Source organism: Salvelinus namaycush, chromosome 27 (genome assembly GCF_016432855.1).
Source record: "Salvelinus namaycush isolate Seneca chromosome 27, SaNama_1.0, whole genome shotgun sequence".
Classification (NCBI taxonomy): Eukaryota; Metazoa; Chordata; class Actinopteri; order Salmoniformes; family Salmonidae; genus Salvelinus; species Salvelinus namaycush.
The window spans coordinates 25,437,288-25,463,458 of NC_052333.1; the positions used below are offsets into that span (position 1 = coordinate 25,437,288).

The following is a 26,171-nucleotide window of genomic DNA, read 5'->3' on the forward strand; positions in this document are numbered from 1 at the left end:
AAGAATAGTGAATTTCTTTGGTTTAAACGGGGATCACACTAACATTATTGTTCTGATGCGTTCCGTTACACCTCTGTGAAGTGGATTATTTCCATAGAACTCCATCCTGTTAATACAATGGCTACTTGCTATAGTAAACTAAACTAACACATGTACTGGTAGAAATGTATTCAGTTTAGAGAACTTATTGGGCAAAATCCCCAGTCAGAGCATGTTGGCAAGTTGCTTCCCGTGTCAGTGTTTTGATCAGTGATTTATCACATATCCCAACTAACGATTTGCATTGACCCAATGGTAACAACTTATATTTATCAGATGTGAAGTGTACAACTTACTCTTACACTTAACCCTATTTGCATGTTTGAACTGTGATTTCAGGTTTATGATGATTTATTGTTGTCTTAGGCGATGTCGTCCACCAGTAACTACACTGTTCTGTGACTAACCACACCCTAAGAAATCATGGTTGATTAAACACGGGTCTGGTTTGTCATTCGATGACATATCATAAGATGGCATGTTTTTTTAAAGAGTTGTATCACTCCCTGACGTCTCCCTGACGTCTCGTATGACGTTGAAATGTGTTTGAGTTTCTTTTTTTCTTTTCCGTGCTTCTACACCTGCATTGCTTGCTGTTTGGGGTTTTAGGCTGGGTTTCTGTACAGCACTTCGAGATATTAGCTGATGTACGAAGGGCTATATAAAATAAACTTGATTTGATTTGATTTTAGAATCTGCTCTATTGAACATACCTCTACATCCACAACAAGGAACATCCTCCTTGTTTTTGTTTGAATGACATGGAAGATGGTATTAGTGCATAGTTTATAATATTATTTAGTAGATTATTTTATCAAAAGCAACATACAGTAGAGCATGCATGTATTTTTGTGTGGCTCACTCCAGTAGGAACCAAACCAACAACCGTGACATTGCAAGCGCTACACTCTACATAATGGTACATGATGAAACTTTGAAAACTTTTAATGCTAATTTTCATCAATTCAGACATGTAAGAATGCATTTTCTATGTTTTTGGCCTGGGCCTATACAGTGATCTCCAAAAGTATTGGGACAGTGACAATTTTGTTGTTTTGGCTCTGTAATCCAACACTTTGGATATGAAATGATACAATGACTGTGAGGTTAGGGCAGCTTTAATTTGAAGGTGTTTTTTTGTCCATATTGGATGATCCGATTAAAAATTACAGCACTTTTTGTACATAGTCCACCCCTTTTTAGGGAACCAAAAGTATTGGGACAAATTCACTTATATCTGTATTAAAGTAGTAAAAAGTTAAGTATTTGGTCCCATATTCATTGCACGCTGTCACGCCCTGACCTTAGAGATCCTTTTAATTCTCTATTAGGTTAAGTCAGGGTGTGACTAGGGTGGGCAATCTATGTTTTCTATTTCTTTGTTGGCCTGGTATGGTTCCCAATCAGAGGCAGCTGTCTATCGTTGTCGCTGATTGGGGATCATATTTAGGCAGCCTTTTCCCACCTGTTTTTGTGGGATCTTGTTTTTGTGTAGCTGCCTGTGAGCAGCCCAGAACGTCACGTTTCGTTTTCTTCTGTATTGTTTTTGGGTGAGTTTCATATTTATAAAAATATGGTGAACTCTAAGTATGCTGCGCCTTGTTCCATTCATTCCAACAACGAGCGTGACACACGCAATGTCTACATCAAGCTTGTTACTCAAAACATTTGTTGGAAGCATTTGCTGTTTGTTTTGGTTTTGTTTTAGATTATTTTGTGCCCAATAGAAATTCATGGTAAATACTGTATTGTGTCATTTTGGAGTAACTTTTATTCTAAATAAGAATAGAAAATGTTTCTAACCCCCCCCCCCCCCCCCTCACCCCCGTTATTGTAATGGTGAGGTTAGCATGTCTTGGGGGTATGATATTTAAGCATCTGTAACTTTCTCACTTATCATTATTCACACGATTCATTCAGGATTATCCGTAATCATGATAGCACTCATATTAATATAGAAGTGTTAAGAATCAATGGCTATATTTAATTAAAACAAAACTAAACAATAGATTTGCCAATAGATTTGCCAATCCATGATTGGCTATTTAACTAATATCATACCCCCCAAAAATGCTAATCTCTCAACATTAGGGGGAGGTTTGAAAACATTTGAAAATGTAGCGTTAAAGACTACGTTACCCTATACTAGTTATCATCTTCATGGTTTCTATAGTTTAGGCCTACAGCTAGCTAGGTCTAGCTAGCTACCTGGATAGTTATTGTGTTATCCAGCTAGCTATAAAAGTGCATGTTAACACCAAAGATTTGTATAACTAACCCAAGATAGACCACCCAGTTGTTTGCAATGTGAAGCTAGTGATTCGAGTGGACAAAACAAGCAAGAGGTGGGCAGAGCCAAGCATGTGCTTGCAAGATTCCTGTTGGCACATTCTAGCAATGTATCTGCATATTTACATTAGGGAACGCCTAGTCTGTGAAGTGCACGTGTGCAATAACTTTATTCGACCTTGCACTCTTTCTAAACATTGCCATTTTTAAAAAACGTTTGCAGAGGGAGTCCACTCTGTTCGTAAAAATTTAAAATAAACTAATGGTACTCATAGTGTCTGTTAAAAACACATAGCTAGCTAACGTTAACATGCTGGTATTCCATCACTTTCAATGGGGGACTATAATTATGAATGGTGAACCTTAATTATACTGTTGTGGCTAATCGTAATTGTGGATAGCTTCACACAAACGTGAGCCCAGCTAGCTAGCTAATTAGCTAGGGATTAGGAACCATAACATAGCTATATGCCAGCATTAGGTTAGGTAATTTAAATATCTTGTCAGCTAGCTAGAATGCTACCTAATCCAAACAAAACTCAACAGATTGTATGGAAAATGTTTTCTGTAGAATGTGCTATGGTAACTACACAGAAAAAAAGATAAACTCAACATGCAACTATTTCAAAGATTTTACGAGTTATAGTTCATGTAAGGACATCAGTCAATTGAAATAAATTCATTAGGCTCTAATCTATGGATTTCATATGACTGGAAAATACAGATATGCATCTGTTGGTCACCGATACCTTAAAAAAAAGGTAGGGTTGTGGATCAGAAACCAGTCAGTATCTGGTGTGACAACCATGTGCCTCATGCAGCGTGACACAACTCCTTCGCATAGGCTGTTGATTTTGGAATGTTGTCCCACTCCTCTTCAATGGCAGTGTGAAGTTGCTGGATATTGGCAGGAACTGGAGCACGATGTCATACATGTCGATCCAGAGCATCCCAAACATGCTCAATGACTGACATGTCTGGTGAGTAATGCAGGCCATGGAAGAACTGGGAAATGTTCCACTTCTAGCAATTGTGTACAGATCCTTGGGACATTGGGGCCGTGTACTATCATGCTGAAACTTGAGGTGATGGCGGCGGATGAATGGCAAGATAATGGGCCTCAGGATCTCGTCACGGTATCTCTGTGCATTCAAATTTCCAAATGCAATTGTGTTTGTTTTCCGTTTATCTTTTGCCTGCCCATAGCATAACCCCCCTGCCACCATGGGGCAATCTGTTCACAAAGTTGACATCAGCAAACCCTCACCCACACGACGCCATGGACGCTGTCTGCCATCTGCCCTGTACAGTTGAAACCGGGATTCATCTGTGAAGAGTACACTTCTCCAGGGTGCCAGTGGCCATTGAAGGTGAGCATTTGCCCTCTGAAGTCGGTTACGACGTCGAACTGCAGTCAGGTCAAGACCCTTGTGAGGACGATGAGGAGTAGATGAGCTTCCATGAGACGGTTTTCTGTGTAACGGTCGTCGTAATCCTCCTCCTCGGACGAGGAGGAGAGGCGAGAAGGATCAGACCAATACGCGGAGTGATTGTGTCCATGATATTTTAATGACTCGAAACTGAACACGAAACAAAAATAACATAAACAACCTACAAACAGTCCCGTGTGGCACGAATGCAGACACGCGATACAACCACCCACAAAACACACGTGAAACCCCGGCTGCCTTAGTATGATTCTCAATCAGGGACAAACGATCTACAGCTGCCTCTGATTGAGAATCATACCAGGCCGAACACAAAACCCCAACATAGAAAAACACACATAGACAACCCACCCAACTCACGCCCTGACCAACTAAGTAAATACAAGAAAAAAGGAAAACAGGTCAGGAACGTGACATTCTGACAGTTTGAGCAGAAATTCTTTGGTTGTGCTAACCCACAGTTTCATCATCTGTCCGGATGGCTGGTATCAGACGATCCCGCATGTGAAGAAACCGGATGTAGAGGTCCTGGGCTGGCGTGGTTACATGTGGTCTGTAGTTGTGAGCCTGGTTGAACGTACTGCCAAATTCTCTAAAATGACATTGGTAAATTCTCTGGCGGACATTCTAGGCAGTCAGCATGCCAATTGCAAGCTTCCTCAAAACTTGAGACATCTGTGGCATTGTGTTGTGTGACAAAACCTGCACATTTTGGACGCACCGTCGCTCAGTGCGTGAAAATGGCTGAGATTTTCTCTCTTACATTTTGAATGCTTAGCAGGACAGGAAAATAGTCCAATTCACACACTTATCAAGAGAACGTCCCTGGTCATCCCTACTGTCTTCGACCTAACGGACTAACTAAACACAAATGATTTGCTTGTAAATGATGTCTGAGTGTTGGATTATGCCATTGGCTATCCAAAATATTTTTATATTTGTTATTTTTACCGTCTGGTTTGCTTAATATAAGGAATTTGAATTATTCATACTTTTACTTTTGATACTTAAGTATATTTAAAACCAAATACTTTCAGACTTTTACTCAAGGAGTATTTTACTGGGTGACTTTACCCTTTTACTTTACCCTTTTACAGTCATTTTCTATTAAGGTATCTTTACTTTTACTCAAGTACTGTATGACAATTGGCTACTTTTTCCACCAATGACTATTGGGACACTATAATTACAAGTAAGTGCCCCTCAAGATAAACCTCATTATAACTAGCCACATCCTGTGAAACAACTAGTGATCACATTATACTTATGCAAATATTACATGTGCTCTATTGTGTACTGTTGTGTTTATTCTCCCACTTGGATCACACTTCCAGAAGCTTCAAAATTAGGGACAGGTTGCCAGGACAGGTAATGTACTATAATTCTTACTAGCTAAATCCTGTGTAGAACATTCTACTTAGGCAAACATTACATGTGCTTTAAAAAAGTGTCTTTTCCTCATCTGGGATGACACTCATACATTTTTTCCCCATAAACTCAACCAAGTTAACCCAGATGGTACGCTTTATTTTTGAGGCAAGTGCTAGCAACAACGTTGACTGGAGATATATTTTGAACAGTTCACATTCATGGTTAAGTAATCAGAGCCTATTGAGCATAGGCTATAATCTCTCAGACAACCAGCGAATCCACAAGCTATCCAAACCTTTGTCACAGTTGAATCGGATGCAGCTGGGAAAAAGCAAAACACTAAGTTGGTGAATTTAGTGGAACACTGCCCATTTGTAACAAGCATGGTAACAAGCATTCGTTGATACACTTCTGTAATTACAGACCGCAATTACTACCAGGTAGATGTTGTTATTACATTGTAACTATGAGTCGCTACAACGCTTGTTAGTGTAATTACACATGTAGATACTCTGTAATAAGGACCCCTTAAAGGAAGTGTTACTGTGAATTTGTCCCAATACTTTTGGTCCCATAAAATAGGGGACTATGTACAAAAAGGGCTGTAATTTTGTAAACGGTTCACCCGATATGGATGAAAATACCCTCAATTATAGCTGACACTTTAACCTCATAGTCATTGTATCATTTCAAATCCAAGGTGCTGGAGTAGAGAGCCAAAACAATAAGACATTTGTCACTGTCCCAATACTTTTGAAACTCACTGTATGTTGAACAATAACTAACTAGACCCTGATTATTTGGCGCCCTCTTGCTGTAGAGACAAAATATGACTACAATAATGAAATATTCTGTTTTGTCAGACTGATCGAGGCGGTCTTAGTACATGCACCATTTCTTCACATAAACCTTTCAGGAGACTGAGTTAAAGTGGCACTTGTTCAGTCTTAAACTTACAACTTGTGTTAAGTTAAGATATTATGCTGAATTAAATCAACCAGACTCAGAGGTAAACTTCAACATGTCTTTACTCCATCACTGTCTGTGTAATCCCTTCACATTCCTTTACTGACGTAGTGACGTCCTATGTCAGTACGTCACATCAATACACAACATCCCCCCTTTACTTGGATATGAACTTCAATGTCATCCTGACATACACAACAGCACATATTCTTTATCTGTATAGCAACCTTTATGTTACCAATAAACAACTGAAATCTGTTCAATGTCTTATTATTCTGTTCTCCTAATGGACTTTCCTTATCTTTTTTTTACAAAACATTCTGCACCTTTTTTTCACAACATAACTCAAACATTCAGAGTCTTCCCATTAGTCCCTTTTATATTTGTCATTTTTCAGATTATACTGGTTTTCTTTACCCCTTTCCCTACAGGATAATTATTTAATGGCAAAATCTGTTAACTTCTGTGGCAGTTTATTTTGTCTGTGAGGCCTGACTGGCTTGGGTATCTGTGGTCTTTGTGGTGATCCCTCACAGATGGTCTCTGGTTTGGATTCTATGTACTATCTCAGATTAGGACTGTGTTGCACAGTCTCTTTCAGCCGTGTGTTGTCCTTTGATTGTGGATTCGGATCCTCAATTATATACCTCTTCACAAATGTTGTATTCCTTGAATACCTGGCTCCAGATGGTGATTGTACAACCACTGTTTCCCTATTTATTGATCACAGTGTGTGGTATCTTGTTGAAAATGGTTGTGAACATGATCTCCGACGTCCACGTCAGTGTTTGGCTCTGCGACGGTTGTCTGCATAGATCTTGGATTTCCCTTTCTGCTCGGCATCATAGTCCCGTGTCTCCAGGTCACTCTATGGTGTAGCTATATCTGGAAGCTTTCCCCTCATTTTCCTTTTGAAAAGGAGCTCAGCTGGGCTCCTGCCCGTGATAGAGTGATCAATGGATCTATAAACTGTCACGTACTTGCGTAGCTCCCGCTTCCAGTCCAGCCCCTCAGCTTGTGCAATGCGAATCCGTTTCAAGAGGGAGGTATTTTGCCGCTCCTCTTTACCATTTGCATGTGCTCATTTTGGCGGCGTCTTTACATGCTGTAACCCATTTTCCTGGCAGAAGTTCTGGAACTGGGATGATATTTACTGTGGGCCACAATCAGATCGGATTGTTAATGGTAGACCATGACGACTGAAAATGGGCTCCAGACTATCAATCACCTTTTCTGCGGTAGTAGATTGCATGATATCATATTTATAATATCTGCTGTAGTAGTCTACAACCACTAGTATTGAGTGTCCTGTTGATAATTGACCCAATAGGTCAGTGTCACTACTTTGAAGAATCTAAAATATATTTGATTTGTTTAACTCTTTTTGGGGGGTTACTACATGATTCCATATGTGTTATTTCATAGTTTGGATGTCTTCACTATTATTCTACAATGTAGAAAATAGTAAAAAATGAGTAGGTGTGTCCAAACTTTTGACTGGTGCTATATATTCATTCAATAAAAAACAAGTACCATTGAAGATTAATTTATTGAAACTGTAATATCAACTGGTTATATCCTGGAACAAAAAGGTAACCTCAGCAGTGTGGCGCTTGCTTGCTATGGCTGTGCAAACTCATAGCCTTGTTTTGTTAATTTAGCAGACAAGACACACTTATTTCTGGAGCCCTTATAACAGTCAAGACATTGATTTTATAGTGAAAATATAATGTAATATAAGGGAATAAAATAGAACAGAACAGTGTGAAGTGATTCGCATCTCGCTTCTTGAACAGTTATTCTCAAAGAGTGATCATTTGAAACGGGGCTCAATTTGGCAACTTGAAAGAGACATTTTTCAGGGTTACAAACCAAAATGTGTCTTTTCGATATACAGACGTTCAATTTAGCTTGCCTGTTCCTTGGAATTTTGCAAATGGTTAACAATTCTACAGTGGGATTAATGATTCTGATGAAAATACGCTCTTTGTCTTTATCAAACGAATGTTTTAGCATATTTTCAGTGTGGATCCTGTCTATGTTTAGGGGGTAATAACCTAGGCTAACTTTAAACTTCGGCTCCCAAGTGACGCAGCAGTCTAAGGCACTGCATCTCAGTGCTTGAGGGGTCAATACAGACACCCTGGTTTGAATCCAGGCTGTATAACACCAGCTGTGATTTGGAGTCCCAAAGCGTGGCGCACAATTGGCCCAGCGTCATCAAGGGTTTGGCCTGTGTAGGCCGTCATTGTAAATAAGAATTTGTTCTTAACTGACTTGCCTAGTTAAATAAACAATGCCACTAGCAGTTCCCAAAATATGGTTGTCAACTTTTCCCTAATATCGTTTTTCGGTGGCTGTACACAGCTAGAGATGCAGGTGTCATTTGGTTAGCCAGCAAGAACTTGAATGACTGTGTTATACAGTTAGCATATCTCTTGCTTTCGCAAATTCACTCTGGCTATCTACTCCGATTTTAGAGCACTCTGTGTGCCAAACGCGCAACATTCGCTGAATATGACCGGTGTCAATAAACGTATGCAAAAAAGAAATAGTCTGTCACGAATGCTCTAGATAACATGTAAACAGCCTAACCAGCTCTGCTAGGGCAAGTGAAATGGTCAGTGAGGTGTTCTTTCATTTGTGTCTGGAAGTAGCTAGATAGCAAGCTAGCCAACTTTAGCCAGTTGGCTTGGGTGCTTGGTTGGGACAAGGAAAGCTGCAGAAGGACAAGTAGGCTACAATTCCCCATTGTGTAGTGCAATTTTGACAGCCAACTTGCTGAAAAAGTTTAAGAAGATTTATCTAATGTTCCTGAGTTAGATTTTAGCTCATCTTGCTCTGGCTAGCATTAGTTGTTGATCTTGTTGTTGATGTGCATAACTCAGGGAGATAGAGCTTGGCTTTTCATGGTTGTTTGATTGTAAAGTTCAAATGTAAGAGAACTCCCATGGTATTGACGTATTTGCAGAAATCCATTCAGGTTTGTTTTGTGGCTTTTGATCTAAAGTCACGCTGTTGCAACTGCCTGTAAACACACAGTCCAGTTCAAAGTGAATGATGGCAGGCCTGTGTGGCAAATGGCTTGTTTGCATAAATGCTTACTGTAGCTCTGATTGGCTATGGCACACCGGTCTGCATAGACTCTGTTCCTTGAAAAGACAGATGTTTTTATTAAGTGTTATTTACTGCAGGGTCTATTAATTGTCCAAACGCACGGCCGCTTTCCCACTATATTGCCAGAACATTTTCACAAATGCCTTAGTATACTTAATTCCCAAACATTCTAAGAATTTATGAAAATTAGAAAATTACCATATCTATGTGCTTGCTTGTCAACAAATGTATATGAACAGATTTTAATAAGATTTAATTTTGCTTCCACTTTTTTACAATTTAATTTCCACTTTTACCATAAACTTAACCAGACTGTTAACCTTAAGCCAAATCAAATCAAATATTATTGGTCACATACACATGGTTAGCAGATGTGAATGCGAGTGTAGCGAAATGCTTGTGCTTCTAGTTCCGACAGTGCAGTAATATCTAACAAGTAATTGAACAATTCCCCAACAACTACCTAATACACAAATCTAAAAAGGGTGAATGAGAATATGTACATATAAATATATGGATGAGCGATGGCCGAGTGGCATAGGCAAGGTGCAATAGATGGTATAGAATACAGTATATACTTATGATATGAGTAATGTAAGGTATGTAAACATTATTAGAGTGGCATTATTTAAAGTGGCATTGTTTAAAGTGACTAGTGATTCATTTATTAAAGGGTTTAGTGATTGGGTCTCAATGTTGGCAGCAGCCTCTCTGAGTTAGTGATTGCTGTTTAGCAGTCTGATGGCCATGAGATAGAAGCGATTCTTCAGTCTCTTGGTCCCAGCTTTGATGCACCTGTACTGACCTTGCCTTCTGGATGGTAGCGGTGTGAACAAGCAGTGGCTCTCAAAACTTTCCACCTTCTCCACTGCTGTCCCTTCGATGTGGATAGGGGGGTTCTCCCTCTGCTGTTTCCTGAAGTCCACGATCATCTCCTTTGTTTTGTTGACGTTGAGTGAGAGGTTGTTTTCCTGACACCACACTCCGAGTGCCCTCGTCTCATCGTTGTTGGTAATCAAGCCCACTACTGTTGTGTCTGTAATACCAACATGTTTCAAGCAGACCACCATAGTCCCTGTGCCCAAGAAAACAAAGGCAACCTGCCTAAATGACTACAGACCCGTAGCACTCATGTCCGTAGCCATCATGTCCGTAGCCACACCATTATCCCAGAAACCCAAGACCCACTCCAATTTGCATACCGCCCAAACAGATCCACAGATGATGACATCTCTATTGCACTCCACACTGCCCTTTCCCACCTGGACAAAAGGAACACCTATGTGAGAATGTTATTCATTGACTAAAGCTCAGCGTTCAACACCATAGTGCCCTCAAAGCTCATCAATAAGCAAAGGACCCTGGGACTAAACACCTCCCTCTGCAACTGGATCCTGGACTTCCTGACGGGCTGCCCCCAGGTGGTAAGGGTAGGTAATAACACATCTGCCACGCTGATCCTCAGCCCTTCAGGGGTGCGTGCTCAGTCCCCTCCTGTGCTCCCTTTTCACTCATGACTGCACGGCCAGGCACGACTCCAACACAATCATTTAATTTGCCGATGACGCAACAGTGGTAGGCCTGATCACCAAAAACAATGAGTCAGCCTATAGGGAGGAGGTCAGAGACCTGGCCGTGTGGTGCCAGGACAACAACCTCTCCCTCAACGTGATCAAGTCAAAGGAGATGATTGTGGACTACAGGAAGAAGAGGACTGAGCACGCACCCATTCTCATCGACGAGGCTGCAGTGAAGCAGGTTGAGAGCTTCAAGTTCCTTGGTGTCCACATCACCAACAAACTAACATGGTCCCAGCACACCAAGACAGTCGTGAAGAGGGAACGACAAAACCTTTTCCCCCTCAGGAGACTGAAAAGATTTGGCATGGGTCCTGAGATCCTCTAAAGATTCTACAGCTGCACCATCGAGAGCATCCTGACTGGTTGCATACTGCCTGGTATGGCAAATGCTTGGCCTTCGACCGCAAGGCACTACAGAGGGTAGTGCGAACGGCCCAGTACATCAGTACATCATGGGGCCAAGCTTCCTGCCATCCAGGACCTCTATACCAGGTGGTGTCAGAGGAAGGCACTCCAGACACCCTAGTCATAGACTGTTCTCTCTGCTACTGCACTGCAAGCGGTACCGGAGGTCCAAGAAGCTTCTACACCGCTTCTACCCCCAAGCCATAAGACTCCTAAACATCTAGTCAAATGGCTACCCAGACTATTTGCATTACCCCCCTCCCCTTTACAGCCCTGCTACTCTCTGTTGTCATCTATGCATAGTCACTTTAACTCTACCTACATGTACATACTACCTCAACTAACCGGTGACCCCGCACATTACGCTACTGCTACTCTCTGTTCATCATATATGCATAGTCACTTTAACCATACCTACATGTACATACTACCTCAATAAGCCTGACTAACCGGTGTCTGTATATAGCCTTGCTACTCTTATTTTCAAATGTCTTTTTACTGTTGTTTTATTTATTTACTTACCGACTCACACATACACACGCATACCTTTTTTTCGCACTATTGGTTAGAGCCTGTAAGTAAGCATTTCACTGTAAGGTCTACACCTGTTGTATTCGGTGCACATGACAAATAAACTTTGATTTGATTTGACATTGACACTGTATCGGTACCCCCCTGTAGATTTTCTCGCTATTGTTATTTTACTGCTGCTCTTTAATTACTTGTTACTTATCTCTTATTCTTTACATATTTTTTTGAAACTGCATTGTTGGTTAGGGGCTCGTAAGTAAGCGTTTCACTGTAAGGTCTACACCTGTCCTTTTCGGAGCATGTGACTAATAAAATTTGATTTGATCTTGACTACTGCAATGCACTGCTGACAGGATTCTCAGTAAGGCTCCTGTCTCAACTCCGATTATCCAGAATGCAGCTGCCAGAATATTCTCACACACCACCCAAAAAAACAACACATCACCCCTGTTTTATTCAACCTCCCATGGATGCCTGTTCAATATAGGATAAAATTCAAGATTATTCTGCTCACGTTTCAGGCCCTCAAGGGTGATGCACCTAAATATATATGCCAACTTCTAGAGAACTATTCACCAGCACGCAACCTACGATCATCAGGCTCAAACAGCCTGGTCATACCAGCCACAACCCTGCACTGCATGAGTGACAGAACCTCCTCACATCAGCTCTAGAACACTCTAGCTGTACATGTCAAGGAGGCAGCTTACATTTCCTCCTTTAAAAAACAACTAAAGTCCCACCCATTCAGGCTAGCTTTTAATATTTGATTAAAGTCTATGTTTTGCATTAGTAGGTCATTTTTTATGTATTGTGATAGTTGTTTCTACTTTTTGATGTATTGATGCTGTTTTTGTTTTACACCTTATGTTCATTGAGCTTGGGAAATGTGCTCTACAAAAGAAATGTTGTTATTATTATCATTATTATAACCCAGACTGTCACGCCCTGACCTTAGAGTTCCTTATTATTTTCTATGTTTGGTTAGGTCAGGATGTGACTCGGGTGGGAAAGTCTATGTTTTCTATTTCTTTGTTTTTTGCCATGTGTGTTTCCCAATCAGAGGCAGCTGTCTATCGTTGTCTCTGATTGGCGATCATACATAAGTTGTCATTGTCCTTTTGGGTTTTGTGGGATCTTGTTTTCTGTTTCGTGTCTGTACCTGACAGAACTGTGCGCTTTCGTTTTCACTTTGGTTATTTTGTTTGAGTGTTTTTTGAAAATAAATATCATGAACACTTTCCACGCTGCGCTTTGGTCCACTCCTTTCGACGAGAGTCGTAACACAGACGTAATAATGGGTTGCAAAAATGGAGCAGTAGCTTTTGAAGATTGTGCCCTTTAGCTGGGCACTATGCCCAAAAGTGATCAATACAATAGTTGATCTAAAAACAAATGATTTTGTGCAACTTGTTTCTAACCAGCATCATGTATCACTTCTGAACATCTACATGCTCCCTGAGAGGGATGGCTGACTCAACCTGTCAAGTTGTTCAAATCAGAGCCTTCTTGGCTGTTAAGGAACGTTGCCGTGGATGTAAAGTGTGTGCAATTCTGGTTATACTTGCTAGACGAAGAGAACATGTTAGTTTTTTTAGGCTGTAATTTTTTAGGGTGTGACAGAAATAGTTTGTAAGGCTCATATTGCGCAACCTATTCACAGAAACAGTGCAGGGAAACAATATCATTGTGGTAATATGACATTTCACATTCAACAAAACCTGAGATGTCATAGTCTCGGATATCCTAGACCTTGTAGCATCGTAAGCTATTGCCTGGTTACCCATCCACATCTTTCCGGCCAACTGAAGTTTCTTCTCTATGAGTCTGAATTTGCTTCCCTCCCTGATGATTTTTAGAACGCAAACACATTCTGACCGTTCTGATTGGCCAATGGGTTGGGCCAGTGCCGGTCTAAATGATGACGTTATCAACTTTGAGCCTCTGATTGGTTAGATTTGTTAAAGACCATCCAATCGCTGATGAGTTTGTTTTGTACCATGCCACTGATTGATTTGAAGTCACACAAACGACTTCTAGGATAGCAGGTTGAGACTGAATGTAGAATGTATGTAGCAATCGATAGAGCAGTAGAAATTAATTCAGCGTGAGTCGTCAGGCAACGTAAGCTAGGTAACGGCAGAAGGTCTGGGGAGGATGTCGGCTGCTCTCTGACAATTCGAAATGGGTAAAAAAATATTTTAGGGGAGGATCCTCTTCAGACAGATAACTCTCAACAAATCAAGAGTTTGGGTAGGCAGGGTTCAAAATGCAGGCAGGAATTCTGCTCATGTTTAGCTAGGGCAAGAAGTGGATCCGGCAGCGAGGTTACCGGTGACGTGTTTCCCATTTCCGACTTGTCCTCTTTGTCTCAACTGAGGCAGAAACATCTACACACATGTTAAACTGGAGTATTGGTACATTGCCGAAGCAACCAGTCTGTATAGAGCGAGATGACACAGTCTCAAGCCCAAGCCGAAGTCGTCCTGTATGTGACAATGGGTTTTGGTGTTGATCAATATTTCATACTGCATTTTCATTATAATTTGTATGTATAATTGTTCATTTCTGAAAGTTGTAATGGAACCATCGTTAAGACATGGCGCAACAGATTCTCATCAAATGCTGTCTAAATTTTTTTTATCTTCAAGTAAAAAAATTAATCTGATTAATCTAATTTTATTGGTCACATGCCCCGAATACATGTACACCTTACAGTGAAATGCTTACTTACGAGCCCCTAACCAACAATGCAGTTTCAAAAAAAATATGAATAAGAAATAAAAGTAACAAATAATTAAGGAGCAGCATTAAAATAACAATAGAGAGACTATATACAGGGGGGTACACCGGTTAGTTGAGGTAATATGTACAGTACCGTTCAATAGATTATACATTTTTTGTCCATTAAAATAACATAGAATTGATCGGAAATACAGTGTAGACACTGTTCATTTTGTAAATGACTATTGTAGCTGTAAATGGCAAAACATTTTATGGAATAACTACGGAGGCCCATTAACAGAACCCATAACTCCTGTGTTCCAATGGCACGTTGTGTTAGCTAAATCAAGTTTATAATGTTAAAAGGCTAAAAGTTGAAAACTGTTGTGCTATTAAAAAAACAATTTAACTGGCCTTCTTTAGACTAGTTGAGTATCTGGAGCGTCAGCATTTGTGGGTTCGATTACAGGCTCAAAATAGCCAGAAACAAAGAACTATATTCCGAAACTCGTCAGTCTATTCTTGTTCTGCGAAATGAAGGCCATTCCATGCGAGAAACTGCCAAGAAACTGAAGATCTCGTACAACACTGTGTACTACTCCCTTCACAGCACAGCGTAAACTGGCTCTAACCAGAATAGAAAGAGGAGTGGAAGGCCCCGGTGCACAACTGAGCAAGAGGACAAGTACATTAGAGTGTCTAGTAAGACAAAGACGCCTCACAAGTCCTCAACTGGCAGCTTCAATAAATAGTACCCGCAAAACACCAGTCTCAACGTGAACAGTGAAGAGGCGACTCCGGGATGCTGGCCTTCTAGGCAGATTTGCAAAGTAAAAGCCATATCTCAAACTGGCCAATAAAAATTTAATATTAAGATGGGCACTGGCTTACACCAGTGAGTCACCAGTAAGCCAGTGACTCAGCCCCTGTAAAAGGGTTAGAGGCAGAGAATCCCAGTGGAGAGAGGGGAACCGGCCAGGCAGAGACAAGAAGGGTGGTTCGTTGCTCCAGAGCCTTTCCGTTCACCTTCACACTCCTGGGCCAGACTACACTCAATCATATGACCCACTGAAGAGATGAGTCTTCAGTAAAGACTTAAAAGTTGAGACCGAGTCTGCTTCTCTCACATGGGTAGGCAGACCATTCCATAAAAATGGAGATCTATAGGAGAAAGCCCTGCCTCCAGCTGTTCGCTTAGAAATTCTAGGGATAATTAGGAGGCCTACGTCTTGTGACCGTAGCGTACGTGTAGGTATGTACGGCAGGACCAAATCGGAAAGATAGGTAGGAGCAAGCCTATGTAATGCTTTGTAGGTTAGCAGTAAAACCTTGAAATCAGCCCTTGCCTTAACAGGAAGCCAGTGTAGGGAGGCTAGCACTGGAATAATATGATAAAAAATGTTGGTTCTAGTCAGGATTCTAGCAGCCGTATTTAGCAATTTATTGAGTGCTTTATCCGGGTAGCCGGAAAGTAGAGCATTGCAGTAGTCTAACCTAGAAGTAACAAAAGCATGGATTAATTTTTCTGCATCATTTTTGGACAGAAAGTTTCTGATTTTTGCAATGTTACGTAGATGGAAAAAAGCTGTCCTTGAAACAGTCTTGATATGTTTGTCAAAAGAGAGATCAGGGTCCAGAGTAACGCCGAGGTCCTTCACAGTTTTATTTGAGACGACTTTACAACCATCAAGATTAATTGTCAGATTCAACAGAAGATCTCAACTGTTCCTGGATGATTGGGAGAAGTTGCTCTCGGAGGATGTGTTGATACCATTCTTTATTCATAGCTGTGGTCTTAAGCAAAATTGTGAGTGAGCCCACTCCCTTGGCTGAGAAGCAACCCCACACATGGATGATCTCAGGATGCTTTACTGTTGGCATGACACAGGACTGATGGTAGCGCTCACCTTGTCTTCTCCGGACAAGCTTTTTTCCGGATTCCCCAAACAATCGGAAAGGGGTTTCGTCAGAGAAAATGACTTTACCCCAGTCCTCAGCAGTCCAATCCCTGTACCTTTTGCAGTATAACAGTTTTTCTCTGATGTTTTTCCTGGAGAGAAGTGGCTTCTTTGCTGCCCTTCTTGACACCAGGCCATCCTCCAAAAGTCTTCGCCTCACTGTGCGTGCAGATGCACGCACACCTGCCTGCTGCCATTCCTGAGCAAGCTCTGTACTGGTGGTGCCCCGATCCCGCAGTTGAATCAACTTGAGGAGACGTTCTGGCGCTTGCTGGACTTTCTTGGGCGCCCTGAAGCCTTCTTCACAACAATTGAACCGCTCTCCTTGAAGTTCTTGATGATCCGATAAATAGTTGATTTAGGTGAAATCTTACTGGCAGCAATATCCTTGACTGTGAAGCCCTTTTTGTGCAAAGCAATGATGACGGCACATGTTTCCTTGCAGGTAACCATGGTTAACAGAGGAAGAACAATGATTCCAAGCACCTCCCTCCTTTTGAAGCTTCCAGTCTGTTATTTGAACTCAATCAGCATGACAGAGTGATCTCCAGCCTTGTCCTCGTCAACACTCACACATGTGTTAACGAGAAAATCACTGACATGATGTCAGCTGGTCCTTTTGTGGCAGGGCTGAAATGGAGTGGAATGTTTTGGGGGGGAATTCAGTTCATTTGCATGGCAAAGTGGGACTTTGCAATTAATTGCAATTCATCTGATCACTCTTCATAACATTCTGGAGTATATGCAAATTGCCAACATACAAACTGAGGCAGCAGACTTTGTGAAAAATAATAATTGTGTCATTCTCAAAACTTTTGGCCACGACTATTTGGCTGTGTATGTAAACTTCCAACTTCAACTGTATATAGTCTCAACGTCAACAGTGAAGAGGCGACTCCGGGATGCTGACCTAGGCAGAGTTCCTCTTTCCAGTGTCTGTGTTCTTTTGCCCATCTATATAAACGTAGTAAAAAAGAAATGTCCTCTCACTGTCAACTGCGTTTATTTTCAGCAAACTTAACATGTGTAAATATTTCTATGAACATAACAAGATTCAACAACTGAGACATAAACTGAACAAGTTCCACAGACATGTGACTAACAGAAATTGAATAATGTGTCCCTGAACAAAGGGGGGTCAAAATCAAAAATAACAGTCAGTATCTGGTGTGGCCACCAGCTGCATTAAGTACTGCAGTGCATCTCCTCCTCATAGACTGCACCAGATTTGCCAATTCATGCTGTGAGATGTTACCCCACTCTTCCACCAAGGCACCTGCAAGTTCCCGGACATTTCTGGGGGGAATGGCCCTAGCCCTCACCCTCTAATCCAACAGGTCCCAGACGTGCTCAATGGGATTGAGATCCGGGCTCTTCGCTGACCATGGCAGAATACTGACATTCCTGTCTTGCAGGAAATCATGCACAGAACGAGCAGTATGGCTGGTGGCATTGTCATGCTGGAGGGTCATGTCAGTATGAGCCTGCAGGAAGGGTACCACATGAGGGAGGAGAACGTCTTCCCTGTAACACACAGCGTTGAGATTGCCTGCAGTGACAACAAGCTCAGTCCGATGATGCTGTGACACACCACTCCAGACCATGACGGACCCTCCACCTCCAAATCGATCCCTCTCCAGAGTACAGGCCTCAGTGTAACGCTCATTCCTTCGACAATAAACACGAATCCGACCATCACCCTGTTGAGACAAAACCGCAAGTCGTCAGTGAAGAGCATTTTTTGCCAGTCCTGTCTGGTCCAGCGACGGTGGGTTTGTACCCATAGGCAACGTTGTTGCCGGTGATGTCTGGTGAGGACCTGCCTTACAACTGGTCTACAAGCCCTCAGTCCAGCCTCTCTCAGCCTATTGCGGACAGTCTGAGCACTGATGGAGGGATTGTGCGTTCCTGGTGTAACTTGGGCAGTTGTTGTTGCCATCCTGTACCTGTCCCGCAGGTGTGATGTTCGGATGTACCGATCTTGTGCAGGCGTTGTTACACGTAGTCAGCCACTGCGAGGACGATCAGCTGTCCGTCCTGTCTCCCTGTAGCTCTGTCTTAGGCATCTCACATTACGGACAATGCAATTTATTGCCCTGGCCACATCTGCAGTCCTCATGCCTCCTTGCAGCATACCTAAGGCACATTCACGCAGATGAGCAGGGACCTTGGGCATCTCTCTTTTTGTGTTTTTCAGAGTCAGTAGAAAGGCCTCTTTAGTGTCCTACGTTTTCATAACTGTGACCTTAATTGCCTACCGTCTGTAAGCTGTTAGTGTCGTAACGACCGTTCCACAGCTGTATGTTCATTAATTGTTTATGCTTCATTGAACAAGCATGGGAAACAGTGTTTAAACCCTTATCAATGAAGATCTGTGAAGTTATTTGGATTTTTACAAAATATCTTTGAAAGACAGGGTTCTGAAAAAAGGACGTTTCTTTTTTTGCTGTGTTGAAATACATATGTATATGTTTATGTATGTGTGAAAGACACCAAGAGATAGTGTAGATTTGGCCTTGTGGTTTCGGTTATTGTCCTGTTATAAGGTGAATTAATTTCCCAATGTGTGGTGGAAAGCAGACTGAACCAGGTTTTCCTCTAAGATTTTACCTGTGCTTAGCTCCATTCCATTTATGTTTTATCCTGAAAAACTCCCAAGTCCTTGGCGTAATGTGTTGTATTGGATTTGCCCCAAACATAACACCTTGTTTTTAGGACAAAAAGTTAATTGCTTTGCTACATTTTCTACAGGCATCCTTCTTTTCACTCTGTCAGTTTAGTTATTATTGTGGAATAACTGCAATGTTGTTGGTCCACCCTAAGTTTTCTCCTATCCCAGCCAATAAGCTTTGTAACTGTTTTACAGTCACCATTGGCCTCATGGTGAAATTCCTGAGCGGTTTCCTTCCACTGTAGCAACTGAGTTAGGAAGGACGGCAGTATCTTGGTAGTGACTGGGTGCATTGATACACCATATAAAGTGTAATTCATAATTTACCATGCTTAAAGGGCTATTCAATGTCTGTTTGTTTTCTTTAACCCATCTACCAATAGGTACCCTTCTTTGCGAGGCATTGGAAAACCTCCCTGGTGTTTGTGGTTGTACAGAGATGAGGAAGTAATTCCAAAATTATGTTAAATACTATTTTGAACACAGTGTGTCCATGCAACTTATTGTGTGACTTGTTATGTGAACGTATGTAAGCTTGCCATTACAAAGGGGTTGAATACTTATTTACTTTTACAATTATTTGTAAAAAATTCTAAAACATAATACCACTTTGACAGTATGGGATATTGTGTGTAGCCCATTGTCTCAAAATCTCAATTTAATCAATTTCAAATTCAGGCTGTAACACCATTTAACATTTTTTTTATTTAAGTCAAGGGGTGTGAATACATTCTGAGGGCACTGAATACAAAACACAAGAAAATCACGTTTTTTGACTGAACTGCATCTTTAATAAGGTTTGCATAGATTAAGGTGCCAGGTCGGACAATTTTGACTACTTTTGATGTGTAGATATGCTGTCTATAATCACCCTTTAGTCAAACCTTTTCATAAAATAATACTGGTTTGTATTTTCATTACAATTGTCAAACTATAAGTTGAAGAAACATGTACTGTATTGCAGTTTAAAATAAATTAGTTCATAGTTAATCAAGAGAGGAAATAACAAACAAAAAATAAATATTGGAATGAAGCTTATTATACATTAAATAAATAAATGATAACCGTTTTAGTCAGTGGACAGCACAGCTTGAAACCACAAATGACATGACTAATAAATATATAAACATACTTTGTTCAGCTCAGCTGTAACTTTGATTAACATTCAGATGCATAATATAAAAAGTAGTACATTGCACAAAAAACATGTCGCCTTTTAAGCCTATTATTAATTTTCACTTGATCTTCTCAGATGCAATGCTGTGTAGTCAAGTGATTTTCCATGCATTAAAGTGCCGTGATTAGCAAATATAGATGATTGGCTGTTCTTGTGATTACAATTGGCCACAGATGTTAGCGTTGTCACCTAAGAAGAGACCGTTTCTTCTGGTGTACTGTACATTGTAAGATCTGCGTCTGTGCCAGCGTCTCCTTATAGCTGCACATCCGCCACATAAAATGCACTGCAAAACAAGATGGAGAAGTATGTAAAATTAAATCATTGCAGAGATTTAGCATATTTTTTGAATAAATATGTAAACAGTATACACAGTACACAGGTGAACACAAGCCTATACGTACACATAGCAGGATCCACAGAGGTACCAAAATGATAGCGATGCCACAAGGGATGATAATGGCCAGAGCCCAGCCAGGAAAACCTCCACTTGTGGTATTGAAAGGAGTGGTCAGCAACAGAGTAGGAGGTGGTGTGGTTGCTTCTACAGTTGTCGTTGTGGGTGCTGCTGTTGTGGTGGTCGTAGCAGCTACATTTGTAGTTGTTGTAGCAGCTTTTGTTGTGGTTGTCGAAGGAGCTGGAGTTGTGGTTCTTGAAGGAGCTGCCATGGTAGTGGTTGTAGGAGCTACAGCTGTTGTAATTACAGCAGCATTATCAGCTGCAGTTGTAGGAGCTGCAGTTGTAGGAGCTGCAGTTGTCGGAGCTGCAGTCTTCGGAGCTGCAGTTGCAGTTGTAGGAGCTGCAGTTGTAGGAGCTGCAGTTGTAGGAGCTGCAGTTGTAGAAGCTGCAGTTGCAGTTGTAGGAGCTGCAGTTGCAGTTGTAGGAGCTGCAGTTGTAGGAGCTGCAGTTGCAATTGTAGGAGCTGTAGTTATCATAGGAGCTGCAATTGTGGTTTTCGTAAGAGCTGCAGTTGTTGTCGTAGTAGATGCTGCAGTTGTAGGGGTGGTAGGACCAATGGTTGTTGTAGTAAGAGCTGAATTGATTGTCGTAGCAGCTGTTGTGGTGCTGGTTGAAGGAGCTACAGTTATTGGAGTAAGAGCTTTAGTTGTTGTTGTTGTAGGTATGGTAGATGTAGTGGTCGTAGGCGCTACAGTTGCCGTAGCAGCAACAGTTGTCATTGTAGGTGCGGCTGTTGTAGTGGTCATAAGAGCTACAAATGTTATAGTAGGAGGTGCAGTTATGGTTGTAGCTTTAGCTGCAGCTGCGGTTGTTGTAAGAGCTGCAGTTGTAGTTATTGTAGCAGGTGCTGCAGTGGTTGTTGAAGTTGTGATGATCATAGGAGCTACAGTTGTTGTTATAGGTGCTGCTGTTGTAATGGTCGGAGTAGGTGTTGTGGTTATCGTGGGAGCTTCAGTTGTCATTGTAGGTGCTTCTGTTGTTGTGGTCGTAGGATCTAAAGTTGTTGTTGTAGGAGCTGCAGTTGTGGTTGTCATAGGAATTGCATTTGTAGTTGTCGTAGTAGGTGCTTCTGGGGTAGTGGTTGTAAGAGCTGCAGTGGTTGTTGAAGTAGGTGCTGCAGTTGTAGTGGTCACAGGAGCTACAGATGTTGTCGTATGAACTTCAGTTGTAGTTATTATAGCAGGTGCTGCATTGATTGTCGAAGTAGGTGGTGTAGTTGTGGTGGTCGTAGGAGCTACAGTTGTTGTAGTTGGACGTGTAGTTGTGGTGGTCGTAGGAGCTACAGTTGTTGTAGTTGGAGCTGCAGTTGTAATTGTTGTAGTAAGTGCTGCAGATGTACTTGCCGTAGTAGGTGCTGCAGTTGTAGTTGGTGCTGCAGTTGTGGTTGTTGTAGGAGCTTCGGTTGTAATTGTCGTAACAGGTGCCGCAGTGGTTGTTGAAGTAGGTGTTGCAGTTGTAGTGGTCATAGGAGCTACAGATGTTGTCGTTGGAGCTTCAGTTGTAGTTATTATAGCAGCTTTAGCAGCGATTGTCGAAGTAGATGGTGTAGTTGTAGTGGTCGTAGGAGCTACAGTTGTCGTTGTAGGTGCTACAGTTGTAGTTGTCGTAGTAGGTGCTGCAGTTGTGGTTATCGTAGGAGCTTTAGTTGTAGTTGTAGTATGTGCTGCAGTCGTAGTGGTTGTAAGAGCTACAGTTGTTGTAGTAGGAGTTGAAGTGATTTTCGCAGTAGCTGCTGACGTTGTAGTGGTTGGGGATAAATTTGTTGTCGTAGAAGCTACAATTGTTTTTGTAGGTGCTGCTGTTGTGGTTGTCGTAGGAGCTACAGTTGTCGTTGTAGGTGCTGCTGTTGTAGTGGTCGTAGTATCTAAAGTTGTAGTAGGAGTATCAGTTGTGGTTGTCGTAGGAGCTGCATTTGTAGTGGTCGTAGTTGGTGCTTCTGTTGTAGTGGTTATAGGAGCTGCAGTGGTTGTTGAAGTAGGAGATGCAGTGGTTGTTGAAGTAGGTTCTGCAGTTGTAGTGGTCGTAGGAGCTACAGATGTTGTAGTTGGAGCTGTAGTGATTGTCAAAGTAGTTGTTGTAGTGGTAGTAGGATAAATAGTTGTTGTCGTAGAAGCTACAGTTGTTATATGTGCTGCTGTTGTAATGGTCGTAGTAGGTGTTGTAGTTATCGTAGGAGTGTCAGTTGTCGTTGTTGTAGGAACTGCATTTGTAGATGTCGAAGTAGGTGCTGCTGGTGTAGTGGTTGTAAGAGCTGCAGTGGTTGTTGAAGTAGGTGCTGCAGTTGTAGTGGTCGTAGGAGCTACAGATGTTGTCGTAGGAGCAACAGTTGTAGTTATTTTAGAAGATGCTGCAGCGGTTGTCGAAGTAGCTGGTGTAGTTGTGGTCGTAGGAGCTACAGTTGTCGTTGTAGGTGCTGCAGTTGTGGTGGTCGTAGGAGCTACAGTTGGTGTAGTTGGAGCTGCAGCTGTGGTTGTCGTAGGAGCTACAGTTGTTGTCGTTGGAGCAGCAGTTGTGGTTGTCGTAGGAGTTACAGTTGTGGATGTCGTAGTAGGTGTTGTGGATGTCGTAGTAGTTGCTGCAGTTGTAGTGGTAGTAGGATAGAGAGTTGTCGTCGTAGAAGCTACAGTTGTTATAGGTGCTGCTGTTGTAATGGTCGTAGTAGGTGTTGTGGTTATCGTAGGTGCTTCAGTTGTTGTAGGAACTGCATGTGTAGTTGTCGAAGTAGATGCTGCTGGTGTCGTGGTTGTAAGAGCTGCAGTGGTTGTTGAAGTAGGTGCTGCGGTTGTAGTGATCGTAGGAGCTACAGTTGTTGTCGTTGGAGCAGCAGTTGTGGTTGTCGTAGGAGCTACAGTTGTTGTCGTTGGAGCAGCAGTTGTGGTTGTCGTAGGAGCTATAGTTGTGGTTGTCGTAGTAGGTGTTGTGGTTGTCGTAGTATGTGTTGTAGTTGTCGTAGTAGGTGTTGTAGTTGTTGTAGTAGGCGCTGAAGTTGTGGTTGTCATAGCAGCTTCGGTTGTAGTTGTCGTAGTAGGTGCTGCAGTTGTGGTTATTGTAGGAGCTTCAGTTGTAGTTGTTGAAGTAGGTGCTGCAGTTTTAGTGGTTATAGGAGCTACATATGATGTTGTAGGAGCGTCAGTTGTAGTAATTTTAGCAGATGCTGCAGCGTTTGTCGAAGTAGGTGGTGTAGTTGTGGTCGTAGGAGCTACAGTTGTTGTTGTAGGTGCTGCAGTTGTGGTGGTCGTAGGAGCTACAGTTGTTGTAGTTGGAGCTGCAGCTGTGGTTGTCGTAGGAGTTACAGTTGTGGATGTCGTAGTAGGTGTTGTGGATGTCGTAGTAGTTCCTGCAGTTGTAGTGGTAGTAGGATAGAGAGTTGTCGTCGTAGAAGCTACAGTTGTTATAGGTGCTGCTGTTGTAATGGTCGTAGTAGGTGTTGTGGTTATCGTAGGTGCTTCAGTTGTTGTAGGAACTGCATGTGTAGTTGTCGAAGCAGATGCTGCTGGTGTCGTGGTTGTAAGAGCTGCAGTGGTTGTTGAAGTAGGTGCTGCAGTTGTAGTGGTCGTAGGAGCTACAGTTGTGGTTGTGGTAGTGGTTGTCGTAGTAGGTGTTGTAGTTGTCGTAGTAGGTGTTGTAGTTGTCGTAGTAGGTGCTGCAGTTGTGGTTGTCGTAGCAGCTTCAGTTGTAGTTGTCGTAGTATGTGCTGCAGTTGTGGTTATCGTAGGACCAACAGTTGTTGTAGTAGATGCTGCAGTGGTTGTTGCATTAGGAGCTTCGGTTGTAATTGTTATAATAGGTGCTGCAATTGTGGTTATCGTAGGAGCTTTAGTTGTAGTATGTGCTGCAGTCGTAGTGGTTGTAAGAGCTACAGTTGTTGTAGTAGGAGCTGAAGTGATTGTCGAAGTAGCTGCTGACGTTGTAGTTGTTGGGGATATATTTGTTGTCGTAGAAACTACAGTTGTTGTTGTAGGTGTTTCTGTTGTTGTGGTTGTCGTAGGAGCTTCAGTTGTCGTTGTAGGTGCTTCTGTTGTAGTGGTTGTAGGATCTAAACGTGTTGTAATGGGAGCTGCAGTTGTGGTTGTCATAGGAGCTGCATTTGTATTTGTTTTAGTAGGTGCTGCTGTTGTAGTGGTTGTATGAGCTGCAGTGGTTGTTGAAGTAGGAGCTGCAGTGGTTGTTGAAGTAGGAGCTGCAGTGTTTGTTGAAGTAGGAGCTGCAATGGTTGTTGAAGTAGGAGCTGCAGTGGTTGTTGAAGTAGGAACTGCAGTGGTTGTTGCAGTAAGAGCTGCAGTGGTTGTTGAAGTAGGAGCTGCAATGGTTGTTGAAGAAGGAGCTGTAGTGGTTGTTGAAGTAGGAGATGCAGTGGTTGTTGAAGTAGGAACTGCAGTGGTTGTTGCATTAAGAGCTGCAGTGGTTGTTGAAGTAGGAGCTGCAATGGTTGTTGAAGAAGGAGCTGTAGTGGTTGTTGAAGTAGGAGCTGCAGTGGTTGTTGAAGTAGGAATTGCAGTGGTTGTTGAAGTATGTTCTGCAGTTGTAGTGGTCGTAGGAGCTACAGTTGTTGTAGTTGGAGCTGTAGTGATTGTCAAAGTAGTTGCTGCAGTTGTAGTGGTAGTAGGATATATCGTTGTTGTCGTAGAAGCAACAGTTGTTATAGGTGCTGCTGTTGTAATAGTCGTAGTAGGTGTTGTGGTTATCGTAGGAGCTTCAGTTGTTGTTGTTGTAGGAACTGCAGTTGTAGTTGTCATAGTAGGTGCTGCTGGTGTAGTGGTTGTAAGAGCTGCAGTGGTTGTTGAAGTAGGTGCTGCAGTTGTAGTGGTCGTAGGAGCTACAGATGTTGTCGTAGGAGCAACAGTTGTAGTTGTAGGTGCTGCAGTTGTGGTGGTCGTAGGAGCTACAGTTGTTGTAGTTGGAGCTGCAGTTGTGGTTGTCGTAGGAGCTGCAGTTGTGGATGTCGTAGTAGGTGTTGTGGATGTCGTAGTAGTTCCTGCAGTTGTAGTGGTAGTAGGATTTTTAGTAGTCGTTGTAGAAGCTACAGTTGTTATAGGTGCTGCTGTTGTAATGGTCGTAGTAGGTGTTGTGGTTATCGTAGGTGCTTCAGTTGTTGTAGGAACTGCATGTGTAGTTGTCGAAGTAGGTGCTGCTGGTGTCGTGGTTGTAAGAGCTGCAGTGGTTGTTGAAGTAGGTGCTGCAGTTGTAGTGGTCATAGGAGCTACAGTTGTTGCCGTTGGAGCAGCAGTTGCGGTTGTCGTAGGAGCTACAGTTGTGGTTGTCGTAGTAGGTGTTGTGGTTGTCGTAGTAAGTGTTGTAGGTGTTGTAGTTGTCGTAGTAGGCGCTGAAGTTGTGGTTATTGTAGGAGCTTCAGTTGTAGTTGTTGAAGTGGGTGCTGCAGTTTTAGTGGTTATACCACCTACAGATGTTGTTGTAGCAGCGTCAGTTGTAGTTATT

The 26,171-nt window shown here is 42.1% G+C and overlaps 1 protein-coding gene across 1 annotated transcript in view; it reads right to left on the reverse strand.

The window, feature by feature from the left end:
- The window catches only part of LOC120022303 (mucin-5AC-like), a 186,201-nt gene that overhangs the window by 154,066 nt on the left and 5,964 nt on the right, over positions 1–26,171 (reverse strand). The window contains exons 5-10 of the mRNA XM_038966203.1: positions 25,420–25,755; positions 24,778–24,978; positions 24,247–24,429; positions 23,479–24,045; positions 23,177–23,352; positions 22,075–22,774 (exon numbers count right to left, since the gene is read on the reverse strand). Of these exons, the coding sequence (XP_038822131.1) occupies positions 22,075–22,774; positions 23,177–23,352; positions 23,479–24,045; positions 24,247–24,429; positions 24,778–24,978; positions 25,420–25,755 (2,163 nt within the window). The remainder of the gene's footprint in view (positions 1–22,074; positions 22,775–23,176; positions 23,353–23,478; positions 24,046–24,246; positions 24,430–24,777; positions 24,979–25,419; positions 25,756–26,171) is intronic.